Source organism: Rhamphochromis sp. 'chilingali', assembly GCF_963969265.1.
Source record: "Rhamphochromis sp. 'chilingali' genome assembly, chromosome: 21".
NCBI classification, from domain to species: domain Eukaryota; kingdom Metazoa; phylum Chordata; class Actinopteri; order Cichliformes; family Cichlidae; genus Rhamphochromis; species Rhamphochromis sp. 'chilingali'.
In genome coordinates this window covers 6,636,501-6,664,391 of record NC_137949.1, presented here as the reverse complement: position 1 = coordinate 6,664,391, position 27,891 = coordinate 6,636,501, and the positions used below count along the sequence as shown (strand labels likewise).

The 27,891-nt window shown below is 40.5% G+C and overlaps 1 protein-coding gene across 2 annotated transcripts in view; it reads left to right on the top strand.

Annotated features, from left to right (window-relative positions):
• The first annotated feature begins 15,753 nt into the window (after nt 1-15,753).
• Nucleotides 15,754-27,891, top strand: part of LOC308389126 (protein jagged-2-like) — a 52,111-nt gene continuing 39,973 nt past the window's right edge. For both annotated transcript variants that reach the window (XM_080870281.1, XM_080870280.1), the window contains exons 1-2: nt 15,754-16,093; nt 17,053-17,376. In XM_080870281.1, coding sequence (XP_080726407.1) covers nt 16,022-16,093; nt 17,053-17,376 — 396 coding nt within the window. In that variant the 5' untranslated portion in view covers nt 15,754-16,021. The remainder of the gene's footprint in view (nt 16,094-17,052; nt 17,377-27,891) is intronic.

Here is a 27,891-nt window from a genome sequence, read left to right as displayed (position 1 = left end):
GTGCAGCTGCTATAATCCAAAATGTGTGTCTGATGTCACTGGAGCTGTGACGATCAACTCCTTTTATCATCATGCAGCAGCAAACACAGGGCAAAGACTAAAAACTTCCACCTCATTCTAGCCTATTGTTGATCAGGCTAAGGGTTCTTTGGTTTAAAAGGCATATGATCCTCTGCAAAATTCTTGAGCCACGCCTCATTTCTTCATATTTCTTGCTTACAAGGAGCCAGACTTGGTCTACCTCAATAGTTCTTGAGGCTTTTTTAGTTTATTTTTGGGGCATTTTCAGTACAGATGTTGTACCTGAGTATTTTTTGACTGTTAAGCCACTAGACACTGACCTAAAATTAAAAGCATAAAAAAAGCGCATTTAACTCAAGGAAAGAAGCCAGTGTTGAACCTGTGAAAGCTGAATCTATAAACAATCCCACTGATTATATTGTTTCTTAAGGAAGGGAAAAGGTTGAAGTATGCCAAACAATATAAGTTAATTTCTGTGTATCTCAGTGAATATCAAACAGATCAAAGTGAAGTCACATTTTCAAACACTCTCCTACCAGAGTAAGCAGTTAGAGTAATGCAAAACTGGAAGCTGTGAATCAGCCCGCTCAGCCCAAAAAGTGACTCATCTTCCTAGTTTAATGCGTACGAGGAATGTATCCGGAGAAGGACGACGTGATGCCTACTGCTCTATTTGGAATGCTTGTTCCAACAGTTCACTTGTAAGGGAGCGATAAGTGCATTTGTAGGCTTGACATCACCGTTGGTGGAGAGTGGGCTTTGGCCTGTCAGCGAGCTGTCAGGTGATCAAACAGTTTGTCCTCTGAAGGTGTGAGTCCTTAAAGCACAGAGGTGAGAGAAGGAACAAAGGTCAAAGGTTGTTTCTGCTTTTTTGACCCTGTCTTATAAACCTCCAAGTGTCATTTTAATATTTAGGCCATGACTTTTATGAAAATATAGCAGATTTAGGTTACAGTAATGCTGAAAATGAGCATGCAAGCGGTGCTGCTACAGAGTTTGTCCAAACATTACTGCACCAATGCACACATTTTATTTCTTTCTATCTATCCAGCCATCCATCCATTCTCTTGTGCTTATCTTTATCAGGGTCATCGAGGGGCTGGAGCCTGTCCAAGCTATCACAGGGTGAGAGACGGGGTACACCCTGGATGCAGGGCTCACACAGAGACACAGGCAACCATTCAGACTCACATTTAACACCTGTCTGCTAAGTGAAATTATAGTTTAATATTGTGATTATTGCTGTTGTTCTGTGCTTTTTTGACTCGCCACTATAGCCAATAGTGTGCTTTAACAAAACATTTTTTGTGTAATAAAAGATGCGACTGGAGACATAATAAGCAGGAGTCATGGCACTCGAGCAATACTGAAATGATATTTGTAGGAGATTTCCACATAAGCAGATATGGTGAGAGTATTAGCTTTGGGGGAAAAAGGTTTAGATGAAATATTAGGAAATGCTTTTTTTCCTCTCTTTAAATCAGAGTGGACTGTCGATTCGATGGAGTTTTTGCGTAACCAATGAAATTAAACTTAATTTAATATCATTTTTTAATAACTGTTCTAGAAGGACTTTGGCAAAACTTAACAATTAAGACCATTATCTTGTAATCATTGCAATGCCACAAGTCTTATTTTTAACTGAGTTCAAGCCAAATTCTAGTTGCCTGGGTGCAGCTAGCTTCTGTGTGTACCTTCAGTCAGATGCAAACGAACACTAAAACATCTTCATGTATAAAATCGTCTGTTTTCAGAATCAAAATGGATTGTGCAAAGTTAGCTTGATATGTGTCCCTGCTACACAAAATAAACAAAAAATGTGTTCATTGACACTTTTTTGTAACACTAGCTAGATGGTGAAGATGAACATGGCAAAGCAACTTTATGGACATCTGCATGTCCATAGCATGACAGGAATAAAAAGAAAGAGTGGATTTACTTTGTTGAGGCAGGGTCATTAATGAAAGTTACTTAAAGGAGGAAAATTTACTTTATGGATTAAAGGATGGCGTGCTCATTTAATGCTAATTAATGCTTCTTAGCTAATTTCAATTATCTTGATTAGCAAGCTCCACTCGCAAACAGTACAGGTGCAACACATACTGGCAATTTAGTATTAATCAACAGATTAATGAAACGTCTGAATTTCACTCACCAGTACTGAAACAAACTGTTTTTGAACCGTCTTTAATGCACAGCAAGATATAATATTTGTCACATAACTGGCTAAAAATGCTCCAAAAGGCTCAAGTGGCTTGAAGTGGTGGGCGAGGCCTAGCAGATGTCAAATGACAGATGACAGAGACATCTGTCAATGTGGCCACACCCACAACGTAATATGTAATGTAACTATATATCAAATACTCAGAGTAGTTATGAAAGGGCTGAAACTGTTTTCTATACTAGGCTGTAAGTTGTTTTTAAATTCTGTGAAGGCAAACATTTGAACACTGGAGTTTGTGGAGCCGGCCTCTTGTGGCACCTAAAGGTTTACCAGTCAAGGCAGGTGGCTGCTACTCCCTAATCCTCCTTCTTCCGGAGGTTTCTTCCTGTAAAAAGGGAGTCAAGTGCTTGTCCAGAGATGTCTTAAGAGGACTTGACGCTATATAAATAAAATTGAATTGAATAAAATTGAATCAGATTTAATAACTCATTAACTGATGGTACCAGAATGGTAATTGTTCCAGCCTATACTTTAACCTCTGAAACTAGGGATTTACTGATGGCCAACTTAGAATAAAAATGGATTTAATATGAAGATTTGATCAACTGGAGTCACAAGAGGCCCAAGATATAAAGAAAGTACCCAGCTGATCAGAAACCATGATCAGGGTGACTTTTTTCCATGAGGCCAAGCCGCTGCACTACTGTGTGAAACACCTAGATAAACCATGTAAGCTCAATAAAAGTACCACAATGCACCTGCTAAACATCTCAGAATCTTATCTGGCATTGAATATAGTCAATGTTAGATGATGAAGCGGTTATAATTTATTTATTTATTTATTTTTTGTTTACCAAAGATTTATTTGTCAGTTTTTCTCAACAACCATCTTGGTATGTTTGCCTCCTGTTTACAGTGTCATCTTTCCTGTGGGAACCTCAAACTTCCAAGGATCGACATGTGCTGATGAACACATACAGAACATTTTTGCACTGTCACCTGAAGCCGACTGTAATTGGTTTAATTGTTTGTTTTCAGACGTGAAATGTGGGTTCAATGGTTTTTGTCAGGTAACTCAGGTTTGCTGAGATCTGCATCAGCACACACACACACACACACACACACACACACACACACACACACACACACACACACACACACACACACACACACACACACACACAGAAGCGGTACAAACACCCTTCATGTGTTTATGTTGTGTTTTCCCACCAAGGCTGACAACAATCAGCTGGACTGGATCCACATCTAAGTATGACATGCTCTTCTCATGCTGCCTGATAACCTCCCTTGCATAACCTGGGAACTGGTGACATATGAACTCTGTCTCTCCAAACATCTCACAGCTTCTGTTTGACCCTTTGAGGTTCAGCCCATCCCTGCGATGACAGCAGCGATCTGTCATGGGGATAGTCGCTGCTTTGGGAATAAGCATCACAAATCAGAATCCCTGCTGGGAACTTGAGGGTGAATCAGTTACACGCAGAACTCCCTAAACAATAATCATTGCGAAGTTCACAAGCCTTTAAACAAGGCGCTGAGTGTGTGAGTGAAATTCCCCATCTCACAAGCCGCCTGTAAACACAAATGAATTTTTTATATGTTGCTGGGTTATGAGGATTGAAAAAACCTGCATCAGTCCTCCAGTCGGAGAAAATGATCCTCCAGTGTGCCGTATTGTAGTCGAAACACAGCACAGGCAAGCAGCAACAAGACTGTCTAAAGTTTACTCTTTTGTCAGATAAGAGCTCCACTCAGTTCTGTTTGCATTCTTCAGGATGGGACTTGTAAACGTTTCCATGGCAGCTCTCTCAGCCCTCGGCCTGTTTGTGTGCAGTTGTATTCGACATTGTGTGCTGAGGCTGCGGGTGAAGGTGAAAGCGATTGTGTTTTCTGGGTATAGTCCTTCCTGAAAAACAAATTAGTCTTTGATTTTCAACACGGTCCCTGAAAAAACAGTAGCCTGGCGGTCGTATTAAAAAAGAGAGAGAAGAAGAAGAACGTGAAATGGAAGGCTCGCAAAGACACAGAAGAAGAAAATATATATGAGGACTGAAAAGACAGATTGGGAAAGAAAAAGAATGCCTGGACAAAAGAGATAAAATTTCACTGGTGTGAGTGATTCATCAGCAGAGCTTGTTGAATGCACATTGTATGTTTCTGAGGCTTGTGCCAGCTGACGTTTCGCAACATAACAAATAAATGAAGAAGTGAGATTTATAGCTTGGCAAAGGGAGGTCTGTGTGTTCTTCTCTTGTGCTCACAAGTTTAAAAAAAGCCTTTATTTTTTTTCACTGAAACATTCATTTATGTCATGGTTCTCAGCCCCATTTCTAGACCTGTTGCTATTCTAAAGTCAACAAGTGACTCACATCGCTCTCTCACCTTGACTTCTGTGTACTGAGTCAGAAGCTCGCCTTTGAGCTGCTTTGATAAGATATAGTATCGTACAATTGTCTACCTGCATACACAACCGTTAGTGGGATTTAGTTCATCTGTACCTCAGCTGACCTGTTTGGAGCGTGTGCACTTGCTGCCACCAGTCCAGCTGTTGTTGACACTGTGCACTGTTGCAGTAGTACCAGCAGCGCTGGTAACGTTGCAATAAAGAGTAACTCTAGAAGATGGCGTGAGCATCGTTGATGATTGCCTTAAAGTAAGTGCACTACACTTGTTCCAATACAGTTTGTCAGCTTGGCTAGTACTAGTAGAAATTGAGTGGCTGTGAGACTGTGTGTACTAGGCAGACTAAAGGGCGCATGTATATCTTACAAAACAGCTTCTCACAGTCGTCTCTTCGTATTGTTTTTGCCTTTGCGATAAGTTCCAATAGCACGTGCCTTGACACCATCACCTTATCAGACACATTTAGACAAACTCTGCTGCTTGTGGTTGGGATGTGGTTTAGAGCAGGCCTGGTTTCTTTCAGTTAAAGTAATTGCCTTCTCAGTGCTCTTTTATCTAGGTAGGCACCATGTTAGCATTAGCCATCTGAAACCAGGAGGCTGATAGCTTTCGTGATAGTTTCTGCTGACTTTTTTATTCTCTCTTTTTCTTTGTGTCACTGGTAGTGCTCGTAACTCCACACATATTTTCCCTCCTCCTTATTGATCCCAGCTCTTCCAATCATGTCCCTCCATCCACCCATTTTCTAAACTACTCATATGATTGCAGCATAGTGGCTCTTATCCCAATTGGCATTAGGTGACTACAGAAAGGCAGACAATCAGAAATTCTTACTTCCATGCCCACGGCCTGTTTGGAATCACCAGCTAACCTAACTTGCGTATCTTTGGACTTTAGTGCCAAGAAGAAACCTACACAGGCACAAGGAGAACAGCTCCACACGGAAAGGTCCTGGCTGATCAAAAGGTTTGAACAAGGAGTCCTTTTGCTGTAAAAAAACAAAAACAAAACAATATTAGACGTATTAGTTATACTAGTAAGTAGTTATTGTTTGGGCATTTTTTGCCTTTATTTGATAATGGAGCAGTGAAGATAGATGGTAAATGGACTGGTTCTTATGTATAGCTTTCATCAAAGTTTTACACACATTTACACTCCAATGGATGCATTGGAGAGCAACTCTGGGTTAGTATCTCTTCCAATAAAACCACGCACCTTCCAAATAGTAGATGTCCTGCTCTACCTCATGAGCTACAGTCACCCCACCTACCCCAAGATGCTCAGAGCAAAGGATGGAGTGTAGGACTCGAACCCAGGCCACTCCTCTCTGCATATGGGAAATAGCTCACCCACTGAGCTAAACATTTGCATGTTAGTGTGAATACTGAAAAACATAATCAACACAGATTACTTTGCTTTTATCTTTAATCCGTGGTCCATCTAAAGCAGTAGACAGTAACTGGTTACGTGGAAGTGACTAGGGATAGTGGGGATAGTAGGAAGAGGTTCTGCTAAAAAGCAATTACTCCCAGCAGCTGTTTAAAACTGGAGCAGTCTGAGACTGCATACCACGGCTCAAAATTCCATCTACACCATGCATGAACTGAGACCCTCGATCCAGAATATCAGGCTCCAGATTAGATTGTGTTTTGGTTTTTTCTTGAGAACAAGGCGTCCTCCAACATTTGCTCTTTCAGTTTGATGAGTATTTGTGGTGATATGATAAGAAATGTCCAGAACTTTGAATATTTCCACAAAAAATTATAAGTTTTGGAGAAAGCACACACACACACACACACACAAAAACCCATCATATAACTACCACAATGAATGTAATGTGATGTTTTTGGGAACGGTAAACTCTGCGGGTCCCATTTATTCACAATTACATTAAAACCATTTTGTTATTTTGTTGGTACATATTATGTTTAGTATTCATTTATCAAATCAACAGTATATACACTTGCCAGACACTTTATTACATAGTCCTTGCTAATACTGGGTTGGTACATTTATCAGAGATTTTGGTTACATGTTTTTGCCAAATTCTCTCTAATTCTAAATTGTAGCCTCACTTTCCTGTTCTTAGTTTACAGGATTGGTACCCAGTGTGGTCTTCTCCTGGTTTATCCCACATCCTTTATGGTTTGATGTGTTATTCTGTATGCCTGGGTTATAATGACTGGTTATGTGAGTTACTGTCGCCTTCCTATCAGGTTGAAGCAGTCAGGCCATTCTTGTCCGACCTCTGAGATCAACAAGGTATTTTCATCCAGAGAAATGCCCTCACTGGATGTTTTCTCCTTTTCAGACCATTCTCTATAAACACTAGAGATCAGCCCATATGGCACCAACAATCATTCAGTTATTTTCTCACCTCTCTCCCCCATTCTGATACTTACTTTGAACTTGGGCCTAATGCACTGAGCTGCTGTCTTCTGATTGGTTGATCGAATGTTTGCATTAATGAGCAGTTTAACAAGTCTACCTAAAAGTGGTAGACTTGTTAAACTGCATGGTATGTATTAGGGGTGCAACGATATTCGTATCGATATTGAACCGTTCGATACAGTGCTTTCGGTTCGGTACGCATATGTATCGAACAATACAACATTTGTAATTTATTTTATCAATTTTCCTTCTGACGATGCTGTCTGTGTTGAGCGCTCAGTGAATCTGTGTTCGACTACTCCGCCTAGGCTGCACTGTCCAGCGCAGATCCACTGAGCGCTCAACACAGACAGCATAGTCAGAAGGAAGAGCGCAGGGCAAGCTAGCGAGACAGAAGTTAAGCTCTCCTTGCAGCAGGCAAATTGAACCTCATTCAGATCTGGCGTTTGGAATTATTTTGGTTTTCATGTGACGTATGACCCTGAAGGTAAGCGAGTCATGGACTAAAGTAAAACAGTATGTTGGATGTGCCATGCAATGCTCAATTACATTGGTGTGAACTAGTGTGTTAGCGCAGTTAGCTCGTTAACGTGTTGGCCGTCTAGCCCCATGCACGGGGCGATCGGCGGTAGCTCGTTAACGGAGATTTGTCGTGTTGTGGCGTTAAGGTCATTTCAACGAGATTAACCTGAAAGCACTAGTGGGAACACAACGAATATGACTGCACATTTACGCCGACATCATCCTAGTGCAAAGACAAAAACAACAAGCATGCTACTAACTTTAGCCGAGTCATTTAGACAGCTGTTAGCACATGATTCTCCTTATGCTGCTGAGAATATAGCCCAGAAGAAGCGGATAGTATAGCTTTTATTTTGGAAAGAGACATTTCTCTGTAATAAACTCTCTTTTCCAAAGATGAGTGATTCCTCAATCAGATACAGGGCTTGCAATATCGCTAGCCCGACGTCCCGGAGCTAGCGATTTTTTTCAGTCGGGCTACCAAAATCTATCTCTGCCCTGCCCGTCGGGCTATTGTAGGAAAAATATATGTCAATGCTTTTGCATTCTTTCAGAAATGTAGCTGGGTAATTATGTCATTGGCATCGGTGAGCCACTGTCAATATGTGACATATTGAAGTCGCGTTTGAATTTGCGCTTGTTTTTTTGCTTTCACTTTGCAATCGTGCGAACTGTGTATAGAGAGCGACAGCACTGATCTGTGAGTGATGATAATTTGTGCACCAATTCCTCTGACATCGTCTTATTAATCGTTAGCTTACTATGCAAACATGACAAGTGAAATCTCCCGCAGCAAGCTTAAACATGTGAGAGGTTGATCGCGCAGAGAATCGCTGAGCTTATGTGAGTCCGTGTGTAAAAGTAGCAGTATATATATTTTAGTTCTGCTGAGCCAAATAAGACAGGTCAGGGTGAAGAAGTGACAGCCAAAGAAAAGCTTACCACAAAACGGAGAAGTTATGACAAATCAGACTATAAGGCAAAAAGAAAGTGCAGCTTTATGGTTTCATGGACAAAATAATTTCTGTGGCTGCAATATGATGAGCTAAATAACCAGGGCTGCACATAAGTGGTCCGCAGGTGCGCATTCGCTGTCAAAATAAAAAACACGCACAAGGGTTAGGGTTAAATTTAAAAACTGTACTTTTGAGTTAAAATATATATTTATAATTTTAATAAATGACAAATTAAAAATGCATGAACATTTTTTGTATCGAAAAAATATCGAACCGTGACACCAAAGTATCGAACCGAACCGAACCGTGAATTTTGTGTATCGTTGCACCCCTAGTATGTATGTATATATTAGGACAGAAGATGATGTGAACCTCTAAATGAAACAGCACAAAATGAAAAGGAGTTAAAATCACTGACTCCTTTGCACGTAGGTACATGCTGCACCACACTCACCTGCAGAGCTGACTCAGGGCTTCCAACAATGACAGAGGGATAATAGTACTTCATGTCCACTCAGATCGCAAAATACAGTAATCAGAGGAATGATTACTTTAATCACTAGGTGTGATTAATGTGAAGGAATGTGTGAGAATCAGAGACACACCTGCAGATCTAAACTTGTAAAATAGTGCATTACATATAAATATAATAGCTGACATGACATAAACAACACGGTGAACCTAAACATATTTTAAACTCAGAAGCTGACCTTTTCTTTTAAAGCTTAAATGTATGATCTTAAGGTCATTTTTAAAGGAAACTACCGGAGAACCATTTTGCCACTAATTAGGTGAACTGGTATCAGATCAGTAACATGGTTGGTTATAAAGAGATCATTTTACAGAAGCAGAGTTTCTCAGAAATAAAATGGGGAGAGCTTCACCGGTCTGCAGAGAACTGTCAACAAACTGTGGAGCAATTTCAGAAAAATGTTTGTCAACATAAAATTGTGACGACTGTCAATATTTCATCATCTGCTTTACATTCACATACATTACATTACAAAATTCAGAAAATCTAGAGAAATCTCTGTTCACAAGGGAGAAAGGTCAAAAATCAACATTTAATGCCCAGAATCTTTGGCCTTTATATGTCATCACAGCACTGCATTAAAAAGAGACATGATTCTTTCATGGAAATCACTGCACGAGCTCAGGAACCTTTCACAAAATCATTGTTTATGAACAGTTGCTGTACAATGAAGAAGCTGTATGTAAAGATTATCCAGAAACACAAATGTAAGGCTTGTTTAAAATGGACTGAGGAAACGGTGGAAACTGTTCTGTGGTCAGACAAATCGAAATGTGAAAATTTTTATGGACAAACGGACACAATGTCCTCTGGATTCAGTCCTAAAGTCTGCATGACCTAGGGTGCATCTATGGCATCTTGGACATCTGGAAGGGCACCATCAATGCTGAGGTACCTACATGTTTGGAAAAAACAAAACAGAGAAGACTCAGAACTCAGAACAACACAAGAATCCTGTATCAGACAACAATAAGACAACATTCCTCTCCCAAAAATCCAGCATGTGGTCTTTTCAGCTCCCAGATATTTATGGATTGTTATTAAAAGAAGAGGGGATGCTACACAGTGGTAAACATGAGCCTGTTTCAACTTTTGTGTTGATGCCATTAAATTCATAATAACCTCATTTTTCATTCGTTTTTTTTTTAAATTTACATTTTACATCCATCCATCCAAACTATTTTAAACATTTTTTGTCCCCAAGAGTTGAATCTCTGAATATTGTTTGATTTGGTACGGTGCTTGTTAAAGCAGAGTCATATCTACACAACAGGTCACATCAGATAGGTTTGTACAGATTTCAGCAGGGCTCATGTTTAGTCTTTGTTTCGCATTAGAGGCCCCAGCAATGTGAGACGAGTCTTTATCTCCAGCTGAATTTCTTTCCCTTCAAACTTGTGACTCCTAAATACAAAAACTGAATCAGCTTTTTAAAAATTGTAACTAAAACTGGCACCTTTCCATTAAAGGTAGACAAAAAGAGCATACGCATATCAGTTGTGTCATCTTCAGTCGCTTCATATGTGTTTTAAAAAATATATATAGTTTGACCACCTTTGGCTGCCACTCGTGTTAGAATTTAGAATTTTGAAATTTAAGATATGTTTTCAAAAATGTACAGTTAATCTAGTCCAACTTGCCCTCTTGTCAATATAAAATTGTAGTAAGCTAAGCTAATAAATAAAAGCACAGAGGGCATTACCGAGTAGAGTGATGCTGATCAGTAATCTCATTTATAAAACAAGCTTAAGATCAGTTTTATAAACTGCTGACATGTGATCTTATCTCTAATCATTCTGGACTTGAGGTACTGTAACACGTAATCCTTCTCATTGTATAGGGTTTTGCATTGTGGCAAGCCTGTGGTGAGCTCTGCATGAGCTGTATAAACAATGCAACAGGACTCACCAAATAAATGTAGCAGATTTTCAGTTCAGTTCAATTCAATTTTATTTATATAGAGCCAAGTGCTAGTTGCCTCAAGGCACTTTATATTGTAAGATAGACCCTATCATAATACATTTTCAAGAATGTAGAACCCAAAGCTGTTTTTCCAGAAGGCACTGAAAATGACTTCCAGGTAAGGGAATTGTGTTTTTTTGCTCAAGAAAATCATAAAAACAAAAAAGAAATTTTTTTGTCAATGACTACTAAGCTAAAAATGTTTTTAGCAAAGCTATGAATGTACGCATGTTTTATGAATCAGACAATTTTAAAACTAAGTTAAAAGCATAAATCAAAGGATTTTTCAAATGAGACACACAATTGTTTTACAAAAAAATGTAACAAGCTGTGTGTGGAAGTATTCAGAGTTTGGTAAAAAGTAGCCATCCCTATCTGAGAGCTCACCACCTAAAGCATGTTGCCTTTCAAACAGCAACAGAGGTACCAGAAACATCTGGTCTACACCACACCAGAACACATAGCTCACCAGGAAGAGTCCTTCAATGACCTGCAACACAAATGAGAAAGGAAGTGCTCAAATATGTCACATAACTTGGAGCCAGTGATCATCTAGTCATTAATTATGGTTTTGATCATCTGTGAATGTACAACACATTAAGCTTGAAGGACAGTGGCTAAAGCAGGAGAAGATAACAACAAGTGCCTTCTTCTTCTTCTATCAGGTAAGAATAAAAAAATAGTAATAGAAGAGTAAGAACAGAAAACTGAGAATACAGAGCTGGCTGTGACTGGTAGAGCAGACCAGTGTGCATGCCAACCCCATGTTGCTCTCCAATGCATCCGAGTATGAATGCGTGTGAATGTTAGACACAAAGCAATGAGGCAAGTTTGCTATACAAGAACCAGTCCATTTATGTTTTGCACAGGAGAATAGTTTTGGCATTAGATGTTTTGTTTGTCTTTGCATCCTCTTATTGTCAGAACTGTATTGACCAGTCATGACCAATCCAGCCTGGGTGGCATCCAGGTAAACAGTCCCATGGATTACCGAAATGCAATCTCTAAACCACCATCTATTGTCTAATGATGGCTTGGCTTTCAGCTGGAAGACTTGGACTGAATATCAGTTGGCAACACCTGAAACCAGAAATGTGTTTGAGGTTAAAGCCCAGTCTTCATGTCTGTATCTAATGATTTGCTTGGATTGCTTTGTTGGTAGTGGTTCTGGTTGCGTACGTAACCCTCGACACGTCTAGTGTCAGTATCAGTGCTTTTATTGTTAATGCTTCAAAGTTTAATTTGAAATTTTTAATTCTGAGCTTCATACTTTTTTATCTTGTGTTCTTGCTACAAGTTACTGAACTTTTGAAACCTTCTTTGAGACCTAGCATTTCAATACTGAGCAGTTATTAAAACTGATGGAGGGAGATGAAACAAATACAGAAAATGGAAATACTAACATGTCATACAACTATATCCATTGCACCACACTCACTGTTGAATAGTTTCCAGGAATTTCCATGTTCTCCCTGTGTCTGCACAGGTTTCTTCCAGGTACTTCAGCTCCCTCCTACAGTCCAAAGACACACCTGTTATTTTAATTAGTGCTTAGAAATTGGTGTTTGAAGTGTCCAGAATACTTGTAGTATAAAGAACTTCCAGTGGTTAGTAAGAGTAGAAAATGGCTATCCAGATGCAAGTACAATACATTGTTGCAATATGACACTGAATAAATGTCCAATTGTAATGTCAGTAACTAATCAGCCTTGAAACTGCATTTTAAATATTTCCTAGGAATTTCCTCATTGCCGCTGATGTTGTAAAGAGATGAACAAAAGACGTCTCTATTTGTGCGCAGGCATATCAATGAGTCATACATGCACAAGTTTGCACAAATGTCGTGCGTGCGTGCGTGCGTGCGTGCGTGCGTGCGTGTGTGTGTGTGTGTGTGTGTGTGTGTGTGCGTGTGTGTGTGTTTGCACCTGCCTCCCTGGGAGGAAACATCTGCTGCAGAGTGTCAGTGGCCACCTGTTGGACTCTATCCTGCAACTGACTGACCAGCCTTCAGGACTGATTTACTATCTGCATGAGCTCAGTCTGAAGCAGGAAGATCTGTGTGAAGAGAAACAGCCGTCTTATTACACTCTGCCACAGACTTCTGTCTGAGACAATGCAGATTCACACTGTTTGTCCGAATGAAACCCACTGGGTCAATTACGTAAGCAGCAGGAAATCTTCTCGGCATGCTGGAAGTAACAGATTAACAAGGTTTTTGCACATGCCCAAAGACCTGAAGTTGTTAAATGAAGCCTTCCAGACAGGAAATCACCTGACATGCCAAAATTGACCTTATATTTCTCAGAAAAGAACAATTCATGGGGTAAGAAGAAAATCAATAATGAACAATTTCTCTAAACCAATTTAAATAATTACTTAAAAAAAAGACAACAACAAAAAAAAAACCCACTTGCCTTAGTTTACAGAAGCAATGGTAATACTGGCCATTCTTTGGATCACTAGGTGCAGATGGAAATATAGCTATATCTAACAAATTGTCAGCAAACAACAAATCCACTAACTTGACAATATCCCCAATGGTTGTTTGGTCCTATTTTCCGAAATGTCCTATAAAACCATTTCTAAAACTACATATATGACGTGCTTTTGCTTAGAATTACTGACAAAAGAAAAAAATCTGCATTTGGAGGCAAGAAGATGGATAGATGTCTATTGAAGGTTTAGACAGCTGAGAAGCAGCAATAAATATAAGTCTCAGGGACAGATAATGTTTTCCATAAAGATAAACATTTTATTTTTGAAATCTAAAGGTTTTGAGATAAATTCATAGTAATTACTACTAAAATATTCCTTTATGTTGTTTGGTTGTTGGTACATAATGAGGTAACACTTGTCTTGTTGAACACTGAGGGCTTTACGGGTCCATTCACCGCCCTCATCTTTCATCATAATACATTTCATTTCACTTTATGTGTTCTTCTGGTCTGGCAGACAGAAGACATTTTTTGGGACTGTGATATTGTTTGAAAGCATGGAGGTATATTCCCCCATTAGTCCAGGCTATCAAAATAAGTAGATTTAAGAAGAGGCTCCAGGCTCCATTGTACAGAGCACCATTGTGCTGAGAGGCTTGCAGGTGTCTTTTATGGTTTTTCCAAATTTCGAAATTTCCGTCAGTTCCAGAGAAAGTGCCATCATTTTGATTTAGCAACATGGTACGATTTCCAAATATATTACATCATCAGCAATCCAGTCATGTGTGTATGGCCCCCAGTGATTCTCCACCCTTTCAGGTGTATGAAAGAGCTCAGCCTGATGTGTAAATTCTCAGGCCTGTTGCTGTTGTAGACTGCGGTTACCAGGCATTTACTCCCTTTATATAAACTGGAATCTTTGTGTTTTCTGTTTCTATTTGTGTTTTTAATGCATGTCATCTTTTATTGTTTGTGGTTGTTTGTTTGTGTTTTTGTTACAGCAGATGGCCCCGCCCCTCCCTGAGCCTGGATCTGCCGGAGGTTTCTTCCTGTTAAAAGGGAGTTTTTCCTTCCCACTGTCACCAAGTGCTTGCTCTTAGGAGGTCGTCTGGTGATTGGGGTTTTCTCTGTATTATTGCTGGGTCTTTATCTTACAGTATATAGAGCCTGGTGGCAACTGGCATTGTGAATTGGTGCTGTATGAATAAAACTGAACTGAAATTGTGATTGAAAAGTTTTCAAGCCATTCTTGCATGGATTCATCTCTAGAACTTTAAGCCATTTAAATAAATATATCTATCCATATCTATCTATCTATCTATCTATCTATCTATCTATCTATCTATCTATCTATCTATCTATCTATATATATATATATATATATATATATATATATATATATATATATATATAGAGAGAGAGAGAGAGAGAGAGAGAGAGATATACACACACAGCGGCAGGTCCAGAAACATACAAGAAGCCCCAAATGGAACAAAGAAGAAAAGTACCCAGCAGGTAAACAGTAGGGACCAATGATGTGCAAAAAATTGACGGTTTTAATATTCTCAGCATACAATGTGCACAGATAATGGAGATTTGGAGCACCAAGATAACAATGCAGACATTTCTCTAGAATTAGTTTTTAAAAAAATATGAGATGGGACAGTGTGAAACTGTGGATGCAGAAAATGACACAAACAGTAGGTGGGATCCTCTTTCATCTTACACATTAAACTCTTCATGCTGCTTAAGGAGTTGCTTTAAGCCTGACATGCATTGACTGCATTGGCAGGAGTCATTTAGTGTAGGCACTCATGCAGCACGTCAGAAAACATAAGACAACAAAGGTGTAAATTTACAGTGCATCAGTCTCGGGAGTCAGTAGAGGGCGCTAACAGCCCTGTTTCCTCAGGCTGCAAGTCAGTGAGGAGCAGCTCGTGGCGCAATCAGCATGAACTGCGCTGTGCATGTCTTCACTGATTATTTATGGCTATCGTTTACAGCATGTGAATTATAAGAATAAAAGCAAAAGTTTCTCTGTACATTTTTTCTGTCACATTTTTATCGTGACAATTTCATATAGAGAAACATACAGAGAAACTTTTGTTTGAATTTTGTTTTAATTGATTTGATTTTTTGCTAAGAGCCTTAAAAATGCCCAATTCGAGGTAAAGTGTGAGAAAACGTCAATAATAAATCTATCAGCTGTCCTCCCTTTTTCCCGCCCCTCTCTTCATTGGCTCTCTACACCGACGTTCCACGCTAACGGGGCTGCGATTGGTCCGCTGGGCTGGCCGTCAAAGAGAGCTCCGGCTTTGGGCAGAGAGACGCACGCTGCTTCTAGTCCCTGCTGCTCAGTGCATCGAGCGGCGGAGGGAATTGGAGTTTGTGCGTCTTGTTGTGAGTCCGTGGACCAAACAGCAGCAGCACCAGTGCGCTTTTCCTCCTCCAGAGCCGCGGGCATCCCGGGGAGGAGCAGCAGCCGTGCATGTATTGGATAGAAGGAGGAAGAGGATTCTGCTTTTTTGCCTCATTCATTATTATTTTTTGACTCATTGAGACATCCATATTTTCGCTTTTCCCTAATGGTAACCAACACCGAGCAGCCGGAGACATGTGGACTAATCTGGGGAAACTGCAGCGCTTCTTCCTCTTAGTGTGTCTTCTCCTGACGCTGCGGGCTGAGGTGAGAACTTTATATCTTTCAGCTCCGAGGCAAATGATGATTTTGTTGCTCTGAAGTTCTGATTATTATTATTATTAATGCTGTTGTTGGGGGTTTGTTGTGTGTGGTTGCTTGTTTTTTTTTTGGGGGGGGGGGGGTTCTTGTGGGGGGCTCGGAATAAATTCCATTCTTAATTGAATTGCCTCCTGAATCACGTGTTCTGGAATTTCGGGAGACAAATTAGATTTGCCAAAATTCTCTGCTGTGTCATAATTGCGCGTGTAACAGCAGACATCCGCAAATTTGTTCTCATCCAGGCGCCGAATGACTGCCATCCGCACCGAGTGCGTTAATGCGCGCCCGCTCTTGAAAGTTTGGTTACTCTAAGAAAAAAAAGATCGTTAAGTGTCTTCACATGTTAGCAGTGCACCCTCACCTGCACAGAGAATCCCTCTACTGCTGTTATCAGCAGCAAGCGCCTCTAAATCTTTTAATGGTTTGCTTGTCTTTTCACTTTAGGTGATTTTGACTTTTAACTCAGACTGGATGGGTTTTCAAGGTGGATGTGTTTGTAAAGCAGGACTGCAGACTGATCTGCAGAGTGAGCTAAACTGGGAATGCTAGGTCCCGAAGCTGAAACGTGCCAAAAATGTACAGTAGCGTCTGTGCAGAGTGACTGCGCTGCAAACACATGAGCCCAGGTCGTGTTTTCTCCCCACATCCACTTGTTTCCACCTGGAATGTCCGCGTGCAGTTTTGTGGAGAGCTTTCACTGAATCAGTGACATTTCTCGTAAGGGCGGCGATGGTTATTTAACCGAGGGTCATGCAACACTTTGTATACCTGCAATCACTGATAGAAACAATAAACTGACTAAATGTAAGGTTTAAATTACTATTATTATTATTTTAATTACCTGTTACAGAGAGATGCTGCTACCATCTTAGGCATTTTTTTTCACACTGCCTTGTTCTCCTCAGGTGTCTCGGGCCACCGGTTACTTCGAGCTGCAGTTGATTTCGGTGGAAAACCCCAAAGGTCTGCTAAACAACGGCGATTGTTGCGACGACGAGAAGAGCGCGGCGGAAGGCCACTGCGGCGAGGACGAGTGTGACACCTACTTAAGAGTGTGCTTAAAGGAATACCAAACGGAGGTCACGACTAATGGACCGTGCACCTACGGCACGGAAACTACACAGGTTATCGGTGGGAATACTTTTCAGTTCAAAGGCGGACAGAAAACGGGACAGAACCGGAACAACGATGTCGGGAAGATCAAGATTCCCTTCCAGTTCGCGTGGCCGGTAAGTGGACCTTGTTTGATGGAAATTTGCCACGTTTATGTGATAATTGCGCTTTTTAAATTTTTGTTTTGTTTTGGTTTTTTTTGCTGTAACATTCCGATTTCTCTTAAAAGAACGCGTAAAACACTATGTTCGTTGAAATGGCCATTTAGGACGCGCAGGTGGACGCAAGTTTACTAATATGTCATTTTATTTGCCAAAAATAAAATATAAATGTAAAATTGGATGCTGTCACGTATTGAGGCTAAACCCTGGCTCACGCAAAGTGCAGCGCGCATCAGTTTGGCACAGTTCTCTGCAACAAGTCGCTCCTTGTCTGAATCTCTGCTTGCCACTCATTCTATCCGAAGTTTTGGCAACTTTTGGACTCTTCACATCATCAGTGATTCAGTCAAGTCACGGGGTAGATCACGCTCTTCTCTGGGAACTTTGCAGGAAATGTCCGCGTGCTTCTGATAAAGCCAAAACCACCTGGTGAGCGCAGGACGCAAGACTTTTACGCATAGTGGTGGAGTGGTGTCTCAGTTCGATGAGATACCAAACAAGCTGCTGTTTGTGTGGCTTGTGTGTTTAAATGAAAGGAAAGGGGGGGGGGGGGGGGTTATGTAAGGATTTTCAGTGCTGATTAAGAAGTGGCAGGTAACTTATTATCTAATCCAAACAGAATGGAGAGCCAATCAAAACCTGCCCCTGCTCCTTATTTGGAGGCACAGCGTGGGAAAGTGGATCAGAGCTGGCAATCAGAGTTTTGTTAAAAAAAAAAAACACTGCTGTTACACCCACAGATCTGCATCAGGGAGGTTTACTGTTTGAAATGATGTTTTGGTGGAGTTTACAGGTTTTGTTCCCACAAAACAGCTGAGTGAGCTGTCCAAACAAGAGTCATCAGTCACTGTGAGACAATCTGGAGAAGAGGATCAAGGTTAAAATTGATCATCAGAGCATGAAGGCAGGGATAATCACACGATATTAAGGGAGGTGATTAGTCCAGTAATCAATTAGCCAAGGAAGGGAAAGTGATAAATCTTTTAATGATTGAGCAAACATTTATTTACATTCCCAATTCCTAACTATTTTATGATTTAGCACAGTTAGAAAAACTAATAAATAAACACTCAAAACAAATGCACAAAAAACGGTTGACTTCTTAGTGGAAACACTGGTAGATTCCTTTACTCAAAAAAAAAATCACTTTATAACATTTTTTTGCATTTTATTTTGTTAAAAATATCTCAGGTCTGACCCATGAAGTCATGGATAAATGATGATAGAGGGGCGTGATAGGGTGCTGGGATGTCCTGTGGCAGAGGACTTCTCTGGGTTCCCAGGTGTGCATCAGACTTATTCCACTGGGAAATGGGATCTGTAGTCTGTGTTTGATTTGAACTTTCTTTGGTTGTTCTGAGGAGTTTTTGAGGTGTGGCCCGGTGCACTGTCCTACAGGATGGAGCTGCTTTTCGGTGGGTGGCATCCACACAAGACCCAAGATTTTCCAGCAGAACATTTCATTGTAACAAAACGGTCAGCGGTAGAGCTGGGCGATAGAACGATAACGATATGTATCGCGATATAACTTTTACTCGATAGAGAAATTAAGCTATCGCGATAGACCTCGCCGCTCTTGTCCTCTTAAAAAAAAAAAAAAAAAAAAAGGTCAGCCAATCCAAATTAAGTAGCGCAGAGCCGAACCAATCACAGCCGCAGCGTCACGTCGCGTGACTTGTTACGTACAGCACAAGTGCCAAGCCGCACGTGTGTTTGTTTGGGAAGCAGCCAGCGGGTAATGGAGCCAGCGCATAATGGAGGAAATGAGTGCGCCGACAAGAAAAATCAACCGAGCGTGACCGAAGAGAAAACAGATGATGGTTCCAATGCCGGAGAGATTGTCGAACGGAAGAGCCATAGAAGCTCCGTAGTGTGAAGGTATTTCGGCTATTTCAAGTCTGACAAAAAACAGAGTAGCGTGCACTGTAAATTGTGCCGAAAACAAGTCTGGAAATACAATAAACTGGTGCATGCGTCACACTGTGCGCCACGTTATTGTTTCGGTGAAATGAATTTCTACAATACTGTTAATTCTACTCTCTGCAGTGTTTAAATGCTTACATATACACACAGTTACTGTCCCTCCACACATACGACTCGGTTCTGCTTCTATGCCCCAGCTTTGTTTACTTTTTCCCACCGAGGCTTCTAGACTTCTGATTGGCCAACATTTCTGCACGGTTAGGAATCTAGCGCCACCTGCTGCTTTGGCATGTTCATAGCAGCGTTTTCCTTCATTTCTGCCTTTATGTGTGGACGGGATTATTTTTTAAAAAGAAAACGGAAAATCTCAGTTTTCAAAAATACCCGTGTACGTGTGGACGTAGCCTCAGTCTCTGACTGGAAGCGCTAATTCGTCATTCGGCTTTTGTCAGACTAAAGTAACTGTTAAAACTGTTTGAAAAGCTAAGCTATACAACAAGGAGAGATTGAGAATTTCCTTTTAGTTCTCAGTTTATTTGATATTGACAAAAGTTAGTCAGTTTTGTCTGTTCTTCTGTAAAACAAACTAAGATTTATTTTTAGAATTAATATTTTGTTTCTAAGTGGAATTGACAATTTAGTCTGTTTCGTTTGTTCTATTTTGAAACTTAAACGCTTTAGCGGCTGCCTTTTGTGTAGTTTGCAATATTTGCCTTTATCTATCTGAAAAAGTCTCATGTTCCTTAAGTACATCTACCCTGTTGAACTTATTATGAGAAATAAATATTTAAATCAAAACAAGCTGCTGATTATTTCACATTTTACTTGTGAGCAACGGCACATTTAAATCTTACAAATATAGTTATTTGGCTTATATCGTGATAGATATCGTTATCGACTGAAATGAAAAAAATATATCGTGATATGAAAAAATCTCATATCGCCCAGCTCTAGTCAGCGGTATCCGTTTCATCTGTCAGCAGATTACTGTTGCAGTTTTTCAGTGTACAACGGTGTACCTAATCTTTTTGATTTTTAAAAGATTTACATTAATACATAGCTTTGAACTTTTAGGATCATGTGGTGGGTGTTTGGTAGAATTCAAAAATAATATTTTGCAAGAAAAAATAAAAACATGAAATTACTTTTATGAATGACTGTGTGTGTGTGTGTGGGGGGGGGATGAGTCCCCGTGCATCTGTTCATGTCAAAATGTACATATCGGGTTCTTTGTGTGCTTGGGTTGGCAGCAAGACCTTCCCATTCATCACTCCCCATGGTCAGCTGTCAGCAGAGGGGAAGATGGAAGTAGTAAGTTGGGGCCTTGCAGGCAGATTCGGTTACCACTAAGTTGTGTGTGACACAGGCGGTGGATATCAGTGTCACCTTCTACTCAAACAAGTGAACATCCTCCGGTCAATCGGGGCTGGGGGATGCCTTTACCTCGCCGCCTCTCAGGTTCATGCTCTACCCATTATTGGGTCATTGTTTCACTCGTCATGTGTGGGGTTGCTGTTTTCTGCTGTCTGACAGACAGCAGATAGAGGTGTGTGTGTGTGTGTGTGTGTGTGTGTGTGTGTGTGTGTGTGTGTGTGTGTGTGTGTGTGTTGTGTGTGAGAGAGCAGCATAAAGAAGGAGGGTATCAGCATTCAGCAGCTTCTTCTGATGAGGATGTCAAAGTCGCAGCAGTTGAAGGCTTGTAAAACAAATAGTTAGAAATAAATAGCATTTCACATTTTAAAGCAGTGCTCCATAAAGTTAACAGTGTTGAGTGAGCTGGTTTTATATGTACAGCGTCATCATGTTGATTATTTGGGAGTAACTGATTAATCATGTAATGTAAGATAATTGAAAAAAAAAGAAAGAAAAGATGCCTGGAATCAAAAATGATGTCTTTGAGTGTCTTCTTTCTACCCGGCAACACTGTAAAATCCACAGACAGACATCATTTAAAATAATAATCAGGAGAGAAAAGCAGCTAAAAAGAAAAAGAGAGGCCATTGCATGTAACCGTTTGTGATATCCCAGATAATACCGACTCTAAGCAACTGTTTCTTTCAGCTTGAAAGTTATAAATATTCAGATTCCTGGTTAAAGACAGTTACAGCACGTGCACCACAACTTCAGTCATCTCAAACCTCCAGATCAGGAACACCTGAATGATTACTGTGTAAACTTTGGCCTTGTTTCCCAAATCTTGTCGGACACTTAGAAGTGATGGAAATGACTCAACCGGTGAGGAGAATAAACTAAATGATTATAGCAAAATGCTATGAATAAAATAGACATGACAGTCAACACAAAAGGGTTCAGACAGTCTTTATAGTGCATGTTTGAGGTTTGGTAACACAATAGTGAACTCAGAGGAGAGAAACAAAGTATTGATCCGATACCAATACCAGGGTTGGTATTGATATTGGTAAACCTTTTTGCAGCATCAATTTCATGGAACTACTGTCCTACCTTCTTCAGTCAGTTTTTGCAAAGTGATGAAAACTCTATTTCTAAAACATATTAATGTAGTTATGTAGCCTTTTCTCACCTGGGATTAGTTTTATTTTCGAGGAAAACTCTGTTTAAGATCCCAAATATGTGTCGTATGCGTGTAAAATTTGTTGTCAAAAGGATGAACACATGTATGAGGCTGTGGCCTGTAGCCTGTGGTGCTGCTATAGTAGACTCCATTGGCTGACCTCTGTATCTGGGCCACTGGTCCTGACATAAATTAGCTGCAAAAAAAGGACATTGTTCTGCCCTCTCTTCCTTTGCCAATCATTTCTCCTTCATTTTAACCCCTCTGGCTTTTGGGGCCTTCAATGACATGTTCTTTCATTAGAGAAGAGAGGGGGGGAGGGATTGGTCGATAGAATGAAGGAAGTAGTGATGATGGGGCAAAGGGAGGTAGAAGGGAAGAATGGGCCCCCTTTCAAAATTCTGAGGTTTTGCCACAAGGGAGGTGTATTTTTAGGATGCGGTCTTTTAAGATGTTGCTTTCTTTTAGTTGTTTTTTTTATAGTGACTGAAGCAAAAACAAACATTTACTTCTTCTCTTATTCCTTCTCTGCCGCTCCACTCGTACCCAAACCTTCCTCCGGCCCTCCATCTCCTTCTCCCTCTCTCCTTATGGGGGTATTTTTAGAGCTGCTGTCCTTCTCTCACCCCTCTGTGAGTAAATCAGGGATCTAGGGTGAGTACTCCTTCAGTTTCATAGCCCGCTTTTTTTCCCCCCCTCCTGCCTGCCCCATCTTTTGCCAGAATACCCCCTCCCCGCCCTCAGCCTGGTGGAGCTAAGGGACAGAGGTGGAACAGCTGTTGTTCAGAGACCTCCTGCTCCCCCTCCTCCTCCTCGGATAAATGTTTTAGCGAATTGCATTAGGAAAGCAGGCTATGATTACAGCACACGTCGTGTAAGATCACGTCTCTCGGAGGAGTATCAGTGAGCAATCACAAAGTGTAATGTTGGATGACAGCGAGTTGCTGCCTTCCTTGGTTGTGTCCTCGATGCTGCCACTGCCAGCGGTAGGCTCGTTTGGCTCATTTGCCGAGTGCGTCCTTGGCGCAGTCTCTGTCTCTTCCATCAGGGAGCTCTTTCCTGTTTGCTGATACTTTTATGGTTGATTAGGTTTGGGTATTGGTTAGGAGGATGTGAAGCCCAAAGGGACAGAGGTGTAGGGTTGGTCTGGTTAGGGAAGCTGAATGAAAAGACACATGATGCAAAAGCACATGAAGCTGACTACCTGGTGTTACAGGTGGGCAGTGTGGTCACAAAGCCAGAATTCTGGTGTCAGCTTACTGAAGTATTCTCCTTGCATTTCACGTTAACACAGTTTACAGGAGAGAAGGAATTTAGAAAGCTAGTGTCTGCTTTTTAAATAAAGTTTGATTGTATTTCTGAGTGATCATCATACGTATATAATTTTTAAAGAATATGGAGGTACATCTATGTTGAATGTAAGGATTATGCAGTTGTTTAGTTTGGCGCAGGCTGACGTAAATGACTGGTTTTTGGTGGAGAGAGTGTTTTGAAACTACACAGGAACTACAAAAAAGATGAAGTATTTAGAGTTAAGACTGGTTGCTCATTTCCTGGATTAAAATGCTTTTGAACAACATCCTGCAAAATTAGTTACTTGCATGCAACAGTTTGAACCAGCTTTATTGGCTGTGTCCACCAGAGTGCTAGTAAGCAGTTTTAGAAAGCAAGCTTTTAGTCATGGATGCAGATTTCAGAAAACGCAGCCGCTCACAAAATAGAAATGATAGTCTGCGGTCTCCAGCCTGCTGCTTCTCTTAGTTTGTGTTTAATAAGCCTAAAAGCCTGCAGCGTGATCATGGTGAGGCTCTGTTACGTGATGTTAACTGCACTCACAGTGGATCTGCTCATCTTTCCCACGCTGGTTTGATGTCAGATGACCTGTTTCTGGTCAGAGGCATGGAAATGTGTTGTTAGCTGCTCTGCCTGGTCAGCTGATTGATGCACATGCTGTGGATGGATTTGATTTTATGTGTGACTTGTGTGTCTGCGGGGGCGGGTTTGTGTTTCTGCACTTATTAGGCTGTGGTGATATAAATGGGTTTACATCATTAATTCAAACTTTTTAAAGTAAATACAAATTTTTTTTTAGCTTGCTACTTTCTAAAGCAAAACGTGAATAGAATTTAGTCACGATAAAACTACACAGAATGCTTTACATGGTTTGTAATTGACATTTCACATCATAAATAACACAGCAGGTTAATACTATTGCATTACAGTGTCGTATGTCTTTCTCCCTTCATCCTTGACCGGTTGCAGCAGATGGCCACTCCCTCTCTTAGCCTGGTTCTGCCAGAGATTTTCTTCCTGTTAAAATGCACTTTTTCCTTCCCACTGTCACCATGTGCTTGCTCAAAGGGGGTTGTTTGATTGTTGAGGTTTTGTCTGCATTAGTATAGCTTACAATATAAAGTGCCTTGATGCATTGAGGTGACTGATGTTGTGATTTGGTGCTCGGTCACACGGTCATATAAGTGACTTTCCAGCATTCTAATTGTGTTAAATTCATAACGTGTGTGTTTTGGTGAGGCAGACATGAAGTAGTATATGGATTATGAACACTGAGGTGAGCAGGGGTGATAAAAACAACATGTTAGAGGCATATACACACAGAGCAGCTTAATTTCCCACTCGACTCTCCAGTTTTGCTGACAGGGCTAATAGAGCGCAGTTAGATGTGGGTACAGGGAGAGACATTATGATGGGATGAAGAGGACATAAGGCGGGATGGAAAAGAGAAAGCGATTTTGTGTGATGGCCAAACCTTCCTTTGTTCCACTATTTATTTACCTCCCAAAATCTCCCATCAATCCCATGTTTATTTTATCTATCTCCCTCTTTCTCTCACAGGGTACCTACCAGGAGAACACCCTCCAACTACATATTGTGTTAGTTAAAAGGTTTTTGGCTTTGGTTAGTTTGTTTTGTTTTCAGGGTTCAGCGTTCACCTGAGGTTTGCTTTTTCTTTGTCCAAAAACAGACTGGGAAAGGATCATTGCATTATTTTATTTTTGTATTTGGCTCATTTAGGTTCATGCTGTGAACCAGCTGATGAACTAAAATGACACGGAGAGAAGTTTTGGAATTCTTTCATGCACAAGGTCAGCAATTCAACAAGCATAATCAAATCTTAATCCTCATCTTATAAGGATTTTTTTTTTAGTTGTTTGCAGGATTTTGTAGTTTATACTTACACTAGAGTGACACACTTGTTGGTAGATCTTCTTTTTTAGAGTTTACTCCAGTAAAGAGCACATGAAGTAGGAGTTAGACTTCCTGACACGACTGTCATTCTTTTTGTGGAAAAATGAAGCGAACGAAAGGAATAAACACACTAGAGTTCAAGTAAACCACTGCAAAGATATACAGCATGAACAAACCCTGACCTTACCCTTACTCGTCATTCGGCTGAAGTAATAAAACTGGAGAGAAACTCATAGAAATGGGCCTTTACACATCTTACTACAAGTCCCTCTTCGTCCTCTGTATCCCCCTGAAACGTGGATACTGTGCAGCCTGTTGTAACTGGCCTCTCCAGAGGGATTGGGTGAAGGTTCAGCAGGGTTTCTCAACTCATGTGGGACCCAAATCTCTGCCAATAATCTCTATTGCCCAACCTCCCCTTCATGGAGAAACCCGTGAAATACTCTCTGAAGCGCTATAATGTAACTAAACTTAATCTACCTTTCTCCTTTTCCATGTAAAGGATCAAAGTGTAAGGTTGTCATGTCTGATATTAGTCATTTAAAGCTGATCAAACAAAGCAAATGTTATTAACCCGGTATGCTTATAAGATTAACAGACATTTAAATGTGTTGTGTTTAACTTAAAGTCCCAGATCGAATCTATAAAAAGTGCCTGTGATGTCTTTGTCTTACATTGTAAGGCAACTTAAAACTGATGTTGTAAAGAAATGTGACATTTCTACTCCTATTGTACTTTATCAGACGTAGCTGGGCGTTAGAAGGTTACACCAAAGTTTTAGCCAGTTGGCCACATAGTGAAGCACGAGCGAGCATCAGTATGTGAGTGAGAAATGAGAGAAATGATGGATTAAGGGCCCTATTTATTCTACCTTCTTTTCCATCCTTCTCTGACTTTTGAGGTATTTTTTATTTGCTTCTCTTGTTTCTTGTCACTTTTTATTGATAGAGATGAAGCTCCACTCATCCACTTGTCCTGTAGCTTTTAGCAGCTCCACAAGCTTGTCATCATCAGTGTAGTTTGCTTGAGAAATCTTGAAACTATAGATGCCCATTAGAACACTTTAAAAGGAGTTTAGTTCTTTTTAAATGCACTAAAATTAATCCTGTGTTGGCATAAATGTGCAACTCTGAACCCAACGTGCTCTCATACCACTTAAAGTTTATCTACCATTGAAGAAGTTCATTTAAAACAGCATTTAGACCTAACATTACCTAACTGCCCCCACCTTGTCCACATGTTAAAAAACATTATTTGTGTTTGCAGCAAAGGGCAGGTGGACCGTTTATTTGTCACATCTGTGCTAAGGTGGGCCACTATTGAAGGACTCGGTCAGGATTTTCCCATGGCGTGAATATCGCTTTCCCAGTGGAGCTGTGGAAATGAGGCCTGCTTTAACCTCTTTTTCACCGCACCTTTCAGCAGGAACAATGACTTTATACCTCAGCTATTGTCCCTGGATATTGAGTTAACAAGACAAGTGGAGAGAAGGCGAAACAGAGATCTAGGAGGACAGCTGTGTTGGGCAAATTGTCAGCATTAGAGCATCTGGAAGTGCTGAATATGCTATTCATAAATATATATTCAGCAAATGTGTCTTTGGACTCTGGGATGAAGTCAGGGTAGCACCTCCATACTGCTCATTATCACTTCTTTCACTTCTAGTCCTCATTATTATTAATCCTACTGTACGTATCAGAGGTATTACTGTAAGTCTCGGCAATTTCCAACTTTCAAACTGCAGGTGGAGATTAAAGGAAATGAAAAAAGATCAGTGAATTCTTTGTTAAATCAGTTTGTGGTTTAGTATGTAAATGTCAGAACATGAAAAAATGAGTTGCAGGTATTTCCAGTTGTGTGTCTTGTGTAAACAGAAAGGGAATAACTCAGACTTACAAAGCTAGGATTTATATCATACGTCAGCTTATCGTTAGAGGGCTGATAAAGAAAGTAAAAAGAACTGAAAAAAATATTGTTCTTGCCACAGGCTGCTTGATCACAGTTGGTTAAACACACAGGTCAGTTGAAATTGGCTGGCTAACTGGCCGGGTCGCAGCCCCAGGTGTGTGTGCCTGTGCTGAGTCGGGAGTTTTCCCCTCATAGCCAAGAGGTTTGCTGTGAGTATGATTCAAGGGGAAATAGTGTATTGTTTATTTGCAGTTTTTACATTAGAATCAGTTCAGTTGTTCTGACATAGTTTTGAGAGATCTTGCAGACAACAAAGTTACGATAATAAACATTGTTCTTGACTGCCTCACTGGCTGTTTTTGTGCACACCTGGATGTTTTGGTCTATGTCTTTGGATGACTTTTATGCAGTTCCAGTTCAGTTTCCTGAACAATCTTTGAACAGTATAGCTTTCACCAGACTAGCATCGTTTAACTGGGTATTAACTGCTGCACATGGCCACTGGACATTGTGAATTATGATTCTGTATGGTGGACATTTGTGTTGAGATTTCAGCCTTTGTTTCAGATTTGTCACCTAACAACAAGCTGCGAGACCTCATGTTGGAGAAGCTATAGCATACAAGCATTTGGCATCATTAAATGTGATTAAGGAGTCATCATATAATTAACAAATTGTCTGTCCATCAGCAAAGTAAACTCATCTTTCCAGCTTTTCTTCACGCTGTATGGATACATGTGTGCCGTTTCTTTTCTCTCTGTATCTGATATTACAATATTTGTATAAAATTCAACTTTTCTCAAGCTGTTCTTGTTTGTCTTCGACGTGTTAGCTTAGCTTTGCTCTGAAAATAGCCTGCTGCCACTTACACATCTAGAACTGCACATTACCCAAGGAAC